This window comes from Poecilia latipinna, unplaced genomic scaffold (assembly GCF_001443285.1).
Source record: "Poecilia latipinna isolate Pla-1442-1.1 unplaced genomic scaffold, P_latipinna-1.0 Scaffold1185, whole genome shotgun sequence".
Lineage (NCBI taxonomy): Eukaryota > Metazoa > Chordata > Actinopteri > Cyprinodontiformes > Poeciliidae > Poecilia > Poecilia latipinna.
Genome location: NW_015113801.1, coordinates 111,376 through 127,626, shown reverse-complemented (window position 1 = coordinate 127,626; position 16,251 = coordinate 111,376). Strand labels below are relative to the sequence as shown.

Sequence of the window (16,251 nt, the reverse complement as noted above, 5' to 3'; positions counted from 1 at the left end):
GAAGGGGGGCGGCGGGGGGGGGGGGGGGGGGGGGGGGGGGGGGCAAACAAATGTTTTGTCAGGGGGTCCATGATTACTGGTGGTGCCCCTGTATCACTGTAATAAACAATCAAGAAGCAGCACTAAATGAGAGCCCAGAGATGTTTTACAGTAATATTTTATAGCCTCTCTGGGACAAAAATGTTGTTTTTTCATTGCTTCCAGTTCACTCACAACTACTAGCCTTAGTCTGTGGCCAAGACAAGAAAAAATTATTTTATTTTTGTTGTTGACATGGAACGCTAACAGGTTAATTTCACTATGCTAAAACTTCAGCACTACATCTTACACACATATTCCTAGTGCACTTTGTCAACACAGCTGCACAGAAAACGTTTTTTTTTTTTCAAGTCAGTCTTGTTGAGTATTTTACTTCCTCAACCACAGACACCCCTCATCGATTATCTAACTCAGAGTTAAAACGGCAAAGTGAAATAGACTTGAGGTGTGAAAGTAAATGCAGGCTTGTCATTTGCATCAACTGAATGCAATCAGAGCTGCAGCGCAGTGAGTGTCAGGCTGGGTTCAGGGGTAGAACTGACCAACAGGCCAGTGGAAGTAAAACCTGCAGCTGCAGCTCTGCTTCAACAAAACATCAGAGTACAGTATCCATGAAGCAATGGAGCATTTTAAAGCAAGTGGAAATGCTAATCAGTACCTGCGGTCACCACCTGTGAATTTCCATGGTGACTAAGGTAAGCTCAAAAATGAAAAAAAAAAAAAAAAAAACATTGACACGAGTTTGTAACACTTTTACCTAAACTATAATTTTCACACCAGACAAAAAAGCAATAAAAAAACAAAACAAATAAAAATTCTAATCTTTGGATCCAAATTCACAGCGCCCCCTAGGGGGCATATAGCCTGATAAAAACTGACTGTTTTACATTATTCGCTTCATCCAGAGGGTTGAGAAGTGATTCCTTCCCAGAGACGTGGACGCTGTTGAAGTTTTAAGTTTTATCCTGTTGCTAACATTTGCCTGTAATGTATGTAGTGCTCCATTTCAACACCAAGAAGTTTACCAGAAATTCCCTGCGCTGTAAACAACCATCCTCCATCACAAAGAGAGAAGTGTTGAGCTGAACGAAGCAGCTGTTAACATTACATCTATTACATATAGATATTAGTTAACTCAATATTTAGAAGTGTAACCAACAGAGAGAATGGCTTCCTTCACTTCCTCTGCTATCATTGATAAAACTACAGGCAGACTACAATTCTAAAGCAGCGCAGAAAAACCAATATCATCGTTCAGATTGCTAAAATTAATATATTTCTAATGCATAAAGTTGTTAGGTAATTTGGAATAACAAAAGGGATTCAGTCAGCAGAGTTTTTAAAGTTATAACATAACTAAAAATTCATGGATGCTTACATTGAAAGCTGGGTAAGGGTTTTTTTTTAATTAGTATGATAAATTTCTGTCTCTGCAGTTTAATGAGATTCCAGTTAAAGAAGAACTACTAACGTTTCTCCAGCTGTCCCTCCCCAACTCATTGCTGAGCTGCTATGCACTGCAGCTCAGCAATGTTGACTGCTGCAGTTTTCTTGGATTTCTAGGAGGACAATTTTAGATGTTTGGAAAATATTTCCAGTCACAAAACGGAGCCACTGTGTGTCCAGGATCACCTGGCCTAGTGGATAAATCCAAACCATATGGATTATTATAGTATAGTATATAGTATAGTATGTTTACTACAATAATCCTTATTATAGTCTATAATAATCCATGTGGTTTTATTTACCACTGTGGGAGATGTAGACTTAGAGATTTGTTATATTTTGCAGTATTTATTTCAATCACAATTAAAACATCCATAAACATGTTCTTAATTCATCATAGCCCACAATCCACAGCATTGTAGTTTGAGTGTGCAAATATTACCAATTATAGCTGAATATTAACTCAGCTTGATTAACTCATCATGACACATGAATGACACTTATCACCACATATTTTTTCATTCCTAACCTTTCAACTGAAAAACCTTTTTGTGTGTCTGTGTGAAGGAGAGAAAGAGGGAGAGAAAGAAAGTGACAGGAGTCCCCTGTCTGTACTGTAGTTTGCGTGTGCGTGTGTGTGTACTACATACATCAGTGGAGCTGGCTTCTTCCCAGCCCTACTTCTAAAGCAGCCCCGGCAGATAAAGTGTCTGCTTCAGAGACAAATTGGCCCGGCAGTTCCCGCATAAAGTTTGGGACTTCTTGAAGGTGTCGGTAAAAACAAACAGGAGCCTGAGACCCACTGGAAGTTTACTTGGTTTAATACAGAATCACAGCACGATGCATTAGTGTTAGACATTTCTGATGAGCCAAAAGAACAAACAGAGCTACCTACATGAAACAGCTCTGCCTCTATGCAAGTTTGACATTTTTCTGGGGATAAATCTTGAGGCAGTTTTGATTAATGCCTTGGCGGGTGTGTCCATGTGCAGATGGACATTTTCATTTGGCTTCTTCTCATTTTTAGCCCATTACATCTAGGAAACTGTTAATGAATATTTCAAGCAGACAAAGTCAGAAATAAAACAGATTTAATAAACAGGTGAGAAGTGTGTTACAGAAGTCTCCATTGTTACACTTTACATACAAGGATTAACAGAATGAAACTCTTTTTTTCTACTGAACTGAGACACATTGTTGCCTATTTTTGTTCAGTCACTGAGGCGTTCACAACATGCTGAATTTTCAGGATTATCATTTTTAATGAAGGATTCATTTTACTTGTTCCTTTGCTGAATTGGTACTTTGTACTTGTGGACCGTTTTATATTACCTGTTGCCATCTAAAGAAAAATCTTTAAGTCAATTTGGTGATTTATTAACAATAAATGTAGTGGTCACCCTATGCAAACTAAAGAATGCATCATTTTACATTTTTTATTTACTTTTTTTATGCAGCACTGCTTTAAAAACTACTTTAGACAACTTCATTATTATTGTAATTGTAATAAAATACTAGAACTGTAAACACCGGGATGTTTTATTTTTTGCAGCAGTTGAAATAATTGTATTTTTATTTTAAATGACAGCAATTAGGTCATTTTAGAAATTTTGAACAAATAAATTATGGTATTTTCACATTCCGACCCATGTTTAGTTTTTCCTCACCAGGTTTTATGGATTTGGAGGAAATCTGGTAGGTCATAACTCCCGGTCTCTGCGCTGTTTTTTAGCTGAGGTTTACAATTTGAGGGAATTCTCTTGTGAACTTGAACTTCTGGATGTTTTACTGCTGCTTCACACACATCCAGGTGTTCAGGAGGCAGGATCCACCAGTCTGATGAAAAAAACGAGTGTCTGTTTACAGCCATGCACAGCTCTGGAGGCAGCCTCTCAGTTGTTGGGTTTTATATGATCAGTGTTGTGACAGACATGAAAATCAGAACCAGCACACAGCAAAGTCAGCCACCTTACAGGCCCCACAGGCCTGTGGCCTATGCAACTCAAGAGTAAGGGGAGAACAACCTTAGACTTCGAATGAATCCATAAAATGGTCATGTTGCACAGGAAAGCAACACAACAGCACCCATCTTGCAGAAACACCTGTTGACTGAATCTGAGCAGACTTTCCAGAAAACAACACAAAACAGGCAGAGAATGTTTGTTGATGCACGCCATGACTGAAGCAGTTCACATAACCACGGGCTCTCAACAACCACACACACCCGACCCTGGGCCCCAACCAACAAGCTTCCACCCTCCTCCTTCCTTTGTCTTCATGTCTTGATTGTTCCTCTGGCCCCTCCCCCTCCCATTCCTCCTGGTGTGTCATGCATGTACCCAGATGTGTGTGTAGTTTATTTTTGGTGAGAGAAAGAGCAAATCGACAGAAAGAAAGACGGGACAGATGGTTTGAACCAGAGAGAAGAAACAATCAGAAAAGGGTGAGGGAGAGGTTGGTGAGGGGTTAAAGGGTGGGGGTTTCTTAAAGAGACAGGTTTGATTTAACTCTTCTTTAAAATGCGACCATATTGTTTCGTTCCAGGACCCTGAATGGAGCCCAAATAAAAACAGAATATACAGATTTTTTTAAATGAGCTGAAATTCGTTTTTGTATTAATATACAACTTCACAATATGCAGGCTATTCTGGGCCATTTCTAACCAAAAGTGTAGCACTTCTATTTAAAACCCAAATCTGTCTGAAAAAGCTCCTTTTCCCAGGAATACACAAATTTACATAGAAACACTGACTGATATTTGTCTCTTCACATATTGCAAAGGAAGAAAGACCTCAACAAACTTTTTGCATGACTCTAGCTCTATATATAGCAACTCCTCCTATCAGAAACGGAACAATAACACTATTACAACTGAATAAAGTTAAGAAAACGTTCAGAAGGGGTTTGGCTTTGGGAGCCAGTCCCAGATGCCACTCATTCTAAAAGCGGTTCTGATATGTTTGGATCATTATTCCTGCAGGAACAGCCGACTACATCAACCCTCTGACCCACACTGCCAGAATAAGAGGAAAGGAAATTATTTGAGACATTTAGGAACCACCAAAGCTCCAGCCAGTAATCAACAGGAAGATGTCAGAACCGCCCTGTCGAATTAAGTTTGTCTCATTGAAGACTCTGACCATAGGGGGATTTTTTTCAAGAGCAGATCACTCATTCACCTTCGTCTCAGTCATATTGCTCAAGCAGTGAAGAACATTTTTTTTACTAATGAGGTTAAAATAAATATTTTTGAAATGTTTCAATGATTCTATCTGACAACTAGAACCTTCCCACATTTAAATCTCTGCTCTGTGAGAACCAAAGAGAGCAAGTGGTTCATTTATTTTCGCAGTATAGAAAAGACATTCAGAACAAATGATCAAATATTGTTTGATCATTTGATGTGGTTCACATTGACCAGAGTTTTACACTAATATGGAAATGTGTTTGGTTATGAAATCAAATTGAACTTTCAATTTAATATTTAGTAACCCATTAAATGATTGATAAATAAATTCGAATTCTGCCATTGTTAGTCAAGTTTCACTAAATTGATATTATATTCAAGATATTCTCAATTTATTAGTGGCACAAAAAAACAATTAAAATCTGGCAGTTTAACAAAATTTTTTTTATTTATGTTCTATTCTAGCTTGATTTTTTTCCCCTCATCTTTTCTATTATTTCAGTTTCTATGTATATATTTTAATTTTCTTTTAACACTGGAACAACAACTATGCGGCTAATATTTGGATGTTTAACTTGAGACGAATGCGACAGACGGCAACAACCAAAGAGAGACGGAGGACGTTTAATTCCCACAATTAAGAAGACGACTTTTGTTCACAGGAGGAAGATAAGAATAGTGACCAATGACTTCTCCTTGCAGGCTGTTGTATTTATTTTTAATCATATTACAGGCAATGTTCAGAAAAAGCACTTATGGTTCATATTTGTGAATGTTACCATTCAATAAAAACAGATTCAATAAAATCTGCAGGTGTCCACATGAGATGTCTCATGTGGACACCTGCAGCTAATACATAAATGTGGGCTACATATGGAGATTTTTTTTTTCTTTTTAAAGTTTGTGGGGCGTCTTATGATCAGGCGCACACAATTAGCTAGCTTGCTGCTAATCCGGGTTATAACAGATCTCAAATCGGTTCCAACTCATTTTGTCTCAACAAAAATTTAAGAAACTTTTATCTGCGTCTTCAAACAGAGTTTTGCTTAGCACAGCCTATAATATTTTTAAGCTATCCATACAAAAATAAAAACCTGACCTTTATTGTGCTAATAAAGCTAAAAGCTACTGCAAAAGCTTAATTTCAACCTCAGAAATAGTCTTAACATTGAATTTTCTGATTAGAAATTAGATCTATGTTGAAGAAGTTGTTTCAACAGCTCAGTGAAAACACAATTTTCTCAAGAGAAATCCCTGACTTTCTTTTCATTATTATTTTATCATTTTTTCTACATGTTCAGATATCATCCCAAACACTGACTTCGTAATAACTGCCATTCACAGGTCTTATCTTTATAACAGCAAAACGCTCTGAACACCAGTCTACACATTACAGTAGGAACTGGCAAGTTCAATCTCAGTACCAACATGAACTGAGATTTTTTTTTTTTTTTTTTTAAGTTAGCGGCTCCAAAAAAATAAAATAAAAAAAAAGTAAAAAATATTTGAGCTTCTCTGCTTTTTCCCTGTGGTCTGAACAAATACACAGCTCTGTCAGAAACAACCAATCAGAGCCTGCCATGAATGCTCCGGCTAGTTAGCATGGCCACCGATGATGGTGGATAAATGCTTTTCCTGGAACAGTAAGTTGAGCAGCGTGTACATGAGGTTGTTGACTGCGTTAAGACACTCGTCCTGACTCTGATTGGTTGTTTTTGACCAGGAGCGGTGCATTATAATAAAATAGATTATAATAGCCGGAGTAGAGGAGCTTTACTTTTTCACATATTATCTGACTCATACCTTACTGTCACAACATGGGGACAGTTTTAACAAATATGAGAGAATTTTTTTTTTTTCTTATAAAAGCGCCGGAGGTTTTCTTCAACTAAAATGGAGCAGTATAAAGCTGCACTGCCCCAAAGTGTGTGAGCTGACTGAGAGAAGACTGCTCCACTTTTTCTTTTCTTACAAAAAAAAAAAACCTAACAAAAAAACACAATATTGGCCATTTGGAAAAATACCTCGTCTTTAAAACCCAACTGGTGGCAATCAGCCCCAGACTTAACCAGACTGGGTTACAAACAACAGTCTGCACAACAACTAACAAAAACAGGAACACATATGAAGAGCAAACTGTGTTCAGAGGCTAAAGATGAAAGTACACACAGAATTTAAAGAGGTGAATGATGGGATTCCGGTTCCATGTACAAAACGCAGCCAGTACAGAACAGACTGAAGATTTTTTTGGGGGCGGGGGGGGTTGTCCGTTAACAATGGATTAGTGAATGCAGCCAATATAAAACTATTATGAATTTGTTTTAGAAGACCTTTAAGAATAAAGACATTTTTTAAAATCACTTTGGAGTTCTGACAGCAGGTATCATAACCCAATATACCTGCTGTATCTGGATGCACCATATAAAAGCGCAGCTGATGGGAAATCCCTTCTGTTCAGAGGAATCATTCTGGCCCCGATCTGGTGACATATAAGAAGTGTCTTTAACAAACACATTGAGTTATTGGTACAGTTTGCTTGGTGAAAACAAGCAAACTGTAACAAGAGGAGAGCAGCAGCTTTTAGCCTCGCAAAACTGCCACCACAATTAGAGAAGCAGCAGGAAGTCTGGGCCAGACAACTAAATACTACATCAACCTAGTTACTGGCCTATGAACATTACATAAAAACATTTTAACAACAGCTTTAACACACAGTACAACACACAATAACACTCCTATCATGTCTACACACCAAACTGTAAGACAGCTACAAAGACGAAGGTGGTATAGGATTTCACTAACGCCTTTTAGGTATTCCACAAAAAAAAAAAACACATTAAAAACACATAATTCAGAACAGCTCTAACTGTATACTTGACAATGTGCAAAAATAAAATGATCTAATTCTAAGTCCAGCTGGTGCCATGTGTATCCCTCACATCTCTGTCGCAGTTTATTTTATCGAAGCACTTAAAAGAAAATCAGGAGCTCCTCTGGAACTTAAACTGATCCTCCGTTTTCCAATAACATTTGAAGAGAAATACCAGACAGCTTTTTATAAAAGCATTTCAGTACATACCTCTAAACATAAACACCAGTATGTATGAACACAGGATTTTATGAATAAAATCCTGTGTTCTCTGCTGAGCTTACAAAGAGAAAAACTCTTTGGAGCAGATTTATGTCTTTCAGGTTGGAGCGACTGTTCCCATCCCAGTCTCCAAAGTGTGTTTTACTCTTCAACACACACACACACACACACACACACACAGCGGCTGTCTGGAGGCACACGATCACTTTCGCCTTCCAGCAGCCAAAACTGTTTGTCCGACGCAGAAAAACTGCAGTTCAAATGTAAACCGCACTGATCCATCTTCCAGCCACATTCACTGCACCGCTTCATCTCGCCGTCTGCTTTTGTTTTCACCGCGCAGCGTCGGCTCTTTGTGGAAAGCACTAGGGTGGTGCAGCGAACATGGCAACACGCCAAGGGACGGCCGGGCATAACAAGAGAGAGGGAGAAATGAACATACTGTACTGGAGAGAGAGACGGAAAGCGGTGAGTAAATGTGGACGCAGACGGAGAGCGCTGTCAGAGCATGCGTGTGGGGGAGGACCCTGTCCCTCCAGTCATGGAGCTGGGTGACCACAGGTAGCTCTGCCAGACGATTGGTCGCACCCCCCTTGCTCCCTCCACCCACTGTCCCCTCCTCCTCCTACTCTCCAGCCACAAGAGGAGAGTAAACCCAGCCATGGCTCCCTCTCTCTGAACGCTGCAGCGTCTCACATGCTCCGTGTGTTCCACACTCACCTTCTCCATTTCATTTCATGTAGAAGAGCAGCTGTTATATCTGAACTCCTTCACTCTGAATGCTCCTGGAGATTATTGTGGAGCAAAGCAGTGAACAGGTATAGCATCTGGGTGTAGCAATCTCCACCTCCCCTCAGCCTCCGTCCTCCAGGCCCAGCAGCTTTGGCCAGGGTTCATCTGTACACTGATTCTCTGCTGCCTTCAGCACCACATGACCACCATGCCTGATAACTGAATGTGACATTTGAACTTTTCAACTAAAAAAAAAAAAGAAATGTCTGATTTCAGAACAATACAAATCCCAGGGATCACCGATCCAAAATATGTCTACCTATATAAATTATGATGCTCCCTCCACTAGGTCATCTGACAGACTACAAGTTGACATTTTATGAACACATATTTAACTTTACCTGTTTACTGGTCTTATCTTGTAACTAACAACAACCTGATGTATTGTGTGAACGTCTGAAAGGTTTCCTTGCTTTTGCTGTTATTGAGCTCTCCTTGTATTCTATTAAAAATAGGAAGACCAAGGTTAGCTTTGTATATAAAGTATCTTTAGTCTGATTCTGGTAGTCTTTAGTTTGCTAATGCAAATGCTGGAAAAGCATATCAAAGCAATTCCAGAATCATATTTGTGGTAGCAGGAGGATCAACCAGATAACACAACCTGATGTGATTAAGGGTTTTTAACCAAGCACTTCCAGCTCACTCCATGTCGTCCATACAACTATAACCTGTTCATTCAGAATAACCCATCAATTATTTGGGTCCAGCTTTATCATTCGAATCACAATCAAACTCTTCCTGTGGTGCTGCCCTGCCAGGGTGTCCATGGGCTCTACAACCTGACCAACAACAAGCTAACCAAAGCTACAATACCAGCAGAAAGAAGAGCATGATTAACCATCCTTCCTAAATACCAAACAGATACAAAAACAAGTCAAGATCTTAGCAGCCGCTCAACGTGTTCTCTGTCATTCAAATATGAAACATTTAAAGCTTGCACTTCCAAACCACTGTGGAAATAATCTGCAGTAAATTTGAAGCGTTTAAACATTTTGCTAATTTGCTGAAATACATTTTCTGAATTCAAAGAGAGACGCAGCATTCATTCCTATGGGTCTGCCGAACGTCCCTGAACCCTCCACCAGCGGGTGGAGCTGGGGAAGAATGCCAGATATTTTTTAATGACAAGTTCAGCTTTGGTTGGTGGAAAAACTCTTCGCTAAGAATTCAAACAAGATTGTTATTGTTTCACTACATTCTCCTCGGACTAAATGAAGCCAGAGAAACGGCAGACCACATTCGTCACCCTTGTCATGTCAAATATTCTTCCTTCTATCAATTAAACTATTCATTTGATATTGACAATAAGTTGACATAATAGGCTAATAATGATTATTATTAATTATAATCAAAGCCATTTAGAAAATTAATGCCCAGATTTGGGCTGCAGTTATTATCCAAAAGCATAACGGCAACAATTCATCCATTTGAAAACAAATTTCAAATTCACCTGTCATCAGTGTACAGTAGCTCTTCTTCAAAGTCATAATGTAAAGACCGTCATCTAGAAACTATGTCAAGCAGCCACCAAATACTATTGAAGAAAATATCTAATGTTAATGAACCCAAAAATACTGAGTCCCATAAATAACCATATGATTAAGATGAAGCTAATAAAGTCTAAATATTTATTTTTAGCATCCTTTTTTTTAAATCTCTGCAGACTCAATGAATGTAAAAATATAAAAATAATAAAGACTGACAAATTTCTACTTGAAAACATCAAATTCAACACTGAAACCCATTAGTGCAGCATAAGTTCAACTTAAAACCTACCTGAAATGATACATTTCATTTCAGATTAAGTCAGCACGTTATTTTGTGAAATTATTATTTTTATTTAGCAAGCAGCTGTAGAAAAATGGAGTTGTCTAGAGAGGATCCATGCTTACATCTTCACTCTGGTTTGTCCAGACTGTGTGCTCACCATTCCCTCCTGATCATGAATACGGAGAGAGATGTCCCCCCGCAACAATAAGGTCTCCATACATGTGTGCATTCACACACACACACACACACACACACACACACACACACACACACACACACACACACACACACACACACCAGCTAGCTAGTCTGCTCTGAGCTGCCCACCGTAGGCTTCCCCAGATCCCCCCATCCACCAATACCTTCCACAAACATTCCAAAAACATCATGATGAATACTATTACTGTCTTAGAATGTTAAAACCTATCCATGTGCATCTTCCACAAAACACAGACAGACACACACTCACAGCTTCCACGTTCACAACATGACCAGGGTCAGGGGCTGCGCCCTCCCCCTGTAGCTAATAAGTTCAGACCTGCCACTTGCACCATAAAAAAAGAGAATTGAAGCCTTTTTCTTGTAGAAAGCAGGCTGCCCCTCCCCCCTCCATAAGGGCCAGTTCCCTCTGAACACCCCTCCTCCTCCTCCAGCACAAACACACACCTCCATTGAGGTCCCATTTCACAAACAACTGAATACTGCAATGTAAAGGTGTAGAGGCAATTTTAGAGCAACGCCAGTAGCTTCTTCATAGACTAGAATTGAACCAGCACTCATCACACCCACACAGTCAACATCCCTGAAAACATTTAGTTTCAGTGGAATTTTCAAACAATTTGATATTAAACAGAAACTGTGCATCAGGTTTTGTTTGCTTCCCTTTCCTGATTTATTTGACCCGTAAACATGGATTCAATGGAATCCACTGCTGACTTAATGAGGTTTTTACAAAAAAAAACAAATCGTTTTGGTAATTTTGTGACAATAAAACGTCTCTAAACTGCGTGCAGGGATCTAATATGTTTAATTAATTAAACAGCACGTTTAAATAATTTTCACTATTTCGTGACATTTTAGATAATCTTGCTGTTGATGAGTGGGTGTATGGACGGCCATTTTAAGATGGGGTTTCTAAAAGTTGGGTTATGAGAGAGAGATCGCGTAATTAAACTCAGGACAGAGCCGCAAACAATCCGTTGTTAATTGTGCCGCTAAAACCGGGTCCGTCAGCCGCAGAAGGGCCCTATAAGCGCACACACTGCGGGTGGGGAGTGAAGCCCGCTGCCTGCACACTGTTGCAGCCAGCTTTTTTCAACTGAACGCTTCGCCATTTTGCTGACTGCCTGATGTGGAGTGCTTCTTTTTCGCCTGCTGATACCACGTGTTTTAGCGCCATAGAAAGGCTGTGGCCCACGGTGATCCCTACAAACCGTCTTTTACACAAATGTTACCACATGGAAGGCCTGTGAGTCTCTTTGTACAGCACAGTAACTTTACAATAATTATTTGGACAATTCTAACATTTACCACCTTCTGCTCTTCCCGCTGTTCGAGTTTAATTCTCATTTTTCGAGATTTGTCCTTCCAACTCAGCGTAAAACAACGAGGGGGTTCTGCTACAATGTTGCACAATTTTAACTGCAATCAGGCAGCAGGGCGGACACCTACAAAACTTATCTTAATCAAATACATTGTGCTGTTATCATACAGGGGAGTCTCCAAAAACATAGTTGGGCGATATATGAACAAGCACAACACGACCTGATCACGGATTATTCTGATAATGGAGCACATAGATGAGCACAGGGGAAGCCAAATGGCGGAGCTGTGCTGTATCTGTGCCAAAGGTTACAGACACGAATGGAGGACTATAAGCGAATTCCATAATGCTGCTAAAACCAGGTCTGGTCTGGATCTTAATACAGAGCAGCTGAGTTACAGTGAACGCCAGATTATTCTCCGAAACGAGGAATTTTAAACGCTATATGTAGACCTACGTGGTAATAATAATTCAAATTTACCCCCAGCACAACAGGGAATATTTTACGAGGTTTGGTCCGTAAAAAATAGTATTAAATAGTACTAAGCTAAAAATAATAGTTACTAAACTAAAATTAGGAAATGTCCAAAAATTTTAAACTGTGAACAAGAGTTCATTTTATTTGGGACTCCAGTACAAATACTGTAAAATCCAACAAGCCAACAGTAGAACAAAAGCAGGACTCAACATTAACGTAAACATGTTACCAATACTTGCGTACAAGACATTGAAATCAAAAGTGATTGGATTCACAGCACGTGCATGCAGAAACAAACGCTACACATACAATAACTTTTCCATAATGCAGAAGATAAGTGCATTAAAAAAGACATTTCCAGAGCACACCACACACAGCCCTGTTTAACACACTGTGGCCACGTTAAAAGCAGTCAGTGTGGCCTGCTGAGTTTAACAGTTTATGGCGACGACTTTGTCCAGAAAATTGTCTATAGCACTTATTGCTACAGACAATTACTAACGTTTTATATCTAACCAATATCAACACATTTAAAAGAGGGAGGAAATACAAGCTACAAGCAGCCAAGGAAGCACAGCAGGCTCCACCACCAAAGCTGTCACAGTGCAGTTCCTCAGCAATGGCCGACAGCGTTCAAACCAACTACACAGCACGGTTCTCCTCTGCTAGCTTCCCAGACCGGCTTTACACTACAACAAATGAGACTGCTTCTTATGGGCACACACTTATTATAAAATCAGCAGAAAAGGCGGTTTCATCCTTCTGAAATTCCACAGAACGTAAAGTGGTGAAACACATTCAGAGGTGTGTTTAGAAGAGGAAGAGTGTTGAACGTGTTTAAGGGTTTTCAGTACCTCTGCTTCTTGGGTACAGAGTGCTCGACCTCAATACGTTTCCCATGAAGTTCCACTTTACCTGGGGAAAAAATACACAAGGGGAGTTCAGAAAAAAATCGTGGCTACATGCTAACTGTTTACTAGCTTTGTAGGCCTAAGGAAGGGGGTTTGAAGTTTTTAAGCTGCAGAGCTTAAGCAATGGGGCCACTATAGCCTATTTATTAAAAAACTAAAATAGCACATAGGCTAAGAAAAGACTCAAAGGAACACCCAAGTGCTTCACAGAATTATTTTTAAAGTACTCAAAGAGCCCGTCACACAATTGTGTAAATTCAACCCAAACATTCAGTTAAAATGCGTGTGTGTTTGACATTTTAAGTGAAACTGTCGTCAAAAATATGTTCTCGTAATTAAGAGAGTTCATGCAGAAGAAGAGGCAGCTGACTGGCATGGCGACCTCGCCACTCCTCATGTTACACATGTAGGAAACCATGAAAAATTCGCTGCATGAGGACTACATAGAAGACCGAGGGAAAGGAAGGTGGTGATGTTCAGAACTGGGTTTCTGAATTTGCTGGACCATTCAACATAGGTCAGCTTTTTATCTATCTTTGTCATAGTGGACTCTCATCTTTAAGGGGGAGGGGAGATTAGTAAAGCTTCACTCTATATCACACGGAAGGCTGTTCAATCAAACCTTCTGAGGGGAAGGGAGATGCAACATAGTCTTTTTTAATTCAGAAAATAAGTTATTTTGTCTGGTACATTACAGCAACGTCCAAGATATACATTCACCACCACGATGTAAATTTCCAGAATACGTGACCCTCCCCCCTGCAAAAGTTGAATGACTCCCCAGGGCGTATAATCCATGGCACCCCTTCATTCATTAAGTCACTACCGAAGAAGTTCCCAAACAGCAAGCATGGATTTTTATGCATCTCCTTCTTGCAGAAGCCTGGGAAATTTCACAAAGAATAAAATGAGGACACACTGTTGAGGGCGAGCATGGAGCCGGGGCTGCATGTCGGCGTCTAAAGCCGAAAATACTATGAATTAAAAAGAAGCTTTTGGCGACTAGTAATCATTTTAAACTCACCCGAAAAAGTCTCGATTGCTTTCATTGCCCAGTGATCATCAGGACAGTCCACAAAGGCATAGCCGTTTTTCATTAGGAACTGTCCGGAGTATGGAATCTTGTGATCCTCGAAGGTTTTGATCAAGTCCTCGGCAGTCACGCTGTCGCCTAGATTCCCAATATATAGTTTGTGCATGGTGGCTTACTGTTTGTCACAGTCCAAAAATATGGAAAATAAAAAAGGAAATAAAAAAAAACTTAATTTAAAGAAATCAAAAAGTTTCGATAGTAAAAATTAAACAGCGTAACCAGCTCCCCTGTCACACCGCTCTCAAACAGAAACTGGAATTCACGCTACAGGATAAAAATGTAAAAATAAAAAATAAAAATGGATAACCAAAATGACTGGCTACAGAACAAAAGTTACAAATCGGACAAAAGTCAAAATTTAAAAGAAAAATAACAATTTCAAAAGTCAAACCAGGAGGTGAGTTAGTGTATTTGTAAATCCAGATGGATTAGAGCAGAAGAAATAAAATCCGATGAATCGCAGCCGGCTCCAGCAGTCGAAGCAGCAGCCTGTGGGCTCTCTATCGGACTGTGGATTACAGGGGGTTGGAGCTGTTGGGAGGATGATGGGTCTGTGTTGGAAGAGTGGGGGAAACTCTGGCGGGACCAGATCAAATCGGGAGTAGGCTTGTGTTTTCCTTTCTCTCTCTCCTTTCTACCCCTGTCTTTCTTCGCGAGCTGCCGGCTGAGCGGTGACGCCGCCCCTCTTCAGACTCCGATTCACGTTTTTTTTTTTACCACGTGGTCTAGAGTAGGTTAGAGGCGGAAGGGGAGGGGCCACGTTTATATTTTAGCTTCGCCAGATGAGAAATGTTTGAGTGGAAACATCTCTCATCTGTGGATTTCTGTCTTCTCTTTTCTGCTTATTTTTTAAAACAATAACCAGTTTCAGTTGCTTCTGCTTGTCGTAAGAGTAGCCTATATGAAGTAGGTCAACAGTGTTAGCTGAGTGGTTGGATTTCCACTTGCTATTTAAATGTGTCCCGTCCAACGCCTCCTGATGTTTATATAGGGAAAAAAAGTGTACATGGATATTTGAAGTAATCACTAATAGTTTTGCCCCTCAAACTTATACAGTAACAAACCTCAAGTCCTAAACTTTCCTCCAGAGCTGCAATGGCCCTGCTGGCTACACTAACTACAAAGTTATCTTTATTTTTGACCAAATTCGAATTTACTGAAACACTGTGTCAAAAATGTAGCAGCTTTCCTTTGAGACATTTCCCCAGGTCAGACGGATATTAATGAAACTGCCTTTTAACTGTTTCAAATTTTGTACTTGAAACTGTTATTTATCGCCCTAGATGTGTTTTGCGTTTTTAACCTCAATCTAAAGGTACTTAAACTAAATTCTCGGGAGAACGGGGCTTCGTGTTTACATCAATTTTAGTTGTGTTGCACAGGCGAACAAATAACATGGCGTTTTCTCAGACCTCCAACCTCTCAAAATGGAGGCTGCAACAGTTCCAAAGGCCTGTCCTGACTGCGCAGGCTACGTGGAGGTGGGCTGTGTCATTATGGCGCCGCGTGGCGTGGTTATAATCCGCTTTCTCGCTTGTGGGTTCATTGTGCTGCCTCTAACCCGAATCTGAGTTAACATGATTATTTCAATACAGTGATAGGTGAGGATCATCATGTTCAGGGTGCTACGTGGCGTCTCCGCGTAGAAGATGATCCGAACCCTGAAAGCGGGTCCAGAGGAGCTTTCCGTCATTCCCAGACTATTACTGGGTCCTGATATGAAAACCCAAGAGCTCTGAACCCTTAAAAACTAAGTAGCATCTTATTCAAACATCTTAGTACGAGCCTAGAATTTTTTTAAAATATTGAATGACTGGAATGCTTAATTTAAATGTATAATTACATTTAAAAGCCTTAGTATAATTCTCATTTTAAGAATAAATTTTGTCAAATCTACCAAA

General features: G+C 39.8%; 1 protein-coding gene across 1 annotated transcript in view; it reads right to left on the bottom strand.

The window, feature by feature from the left end:
* The window catches only part of igf2bp1 (insulin-like growth factor 2 mRNA binding protein 1), a 47,202-nt gene extending 32,147 nt beyond the window's left edge, over nt 1-15,055 (bottom strand). Inside the window, exons 1-2 of the mRNA XM_015053527.1 lie at nt 14,282-15,055; nt 13,201-13,261 (exon numbers count right to left, since the gene is read on the bottom strand). Coding sequence (XP_014909013.1) covers nt 13,201-13,261; nt 14,282-14,456 — 236 coding nt within the window. The 5' untranslated portion in view covers nt 14,457-15,055. The remainder of the gene's footprint in view (nt 1-13,200; nt 13,262-14,281) is intronic.
* Between the last annotated feature and the right edge of the window lie 1,196 nt (nt 15,056-16,251).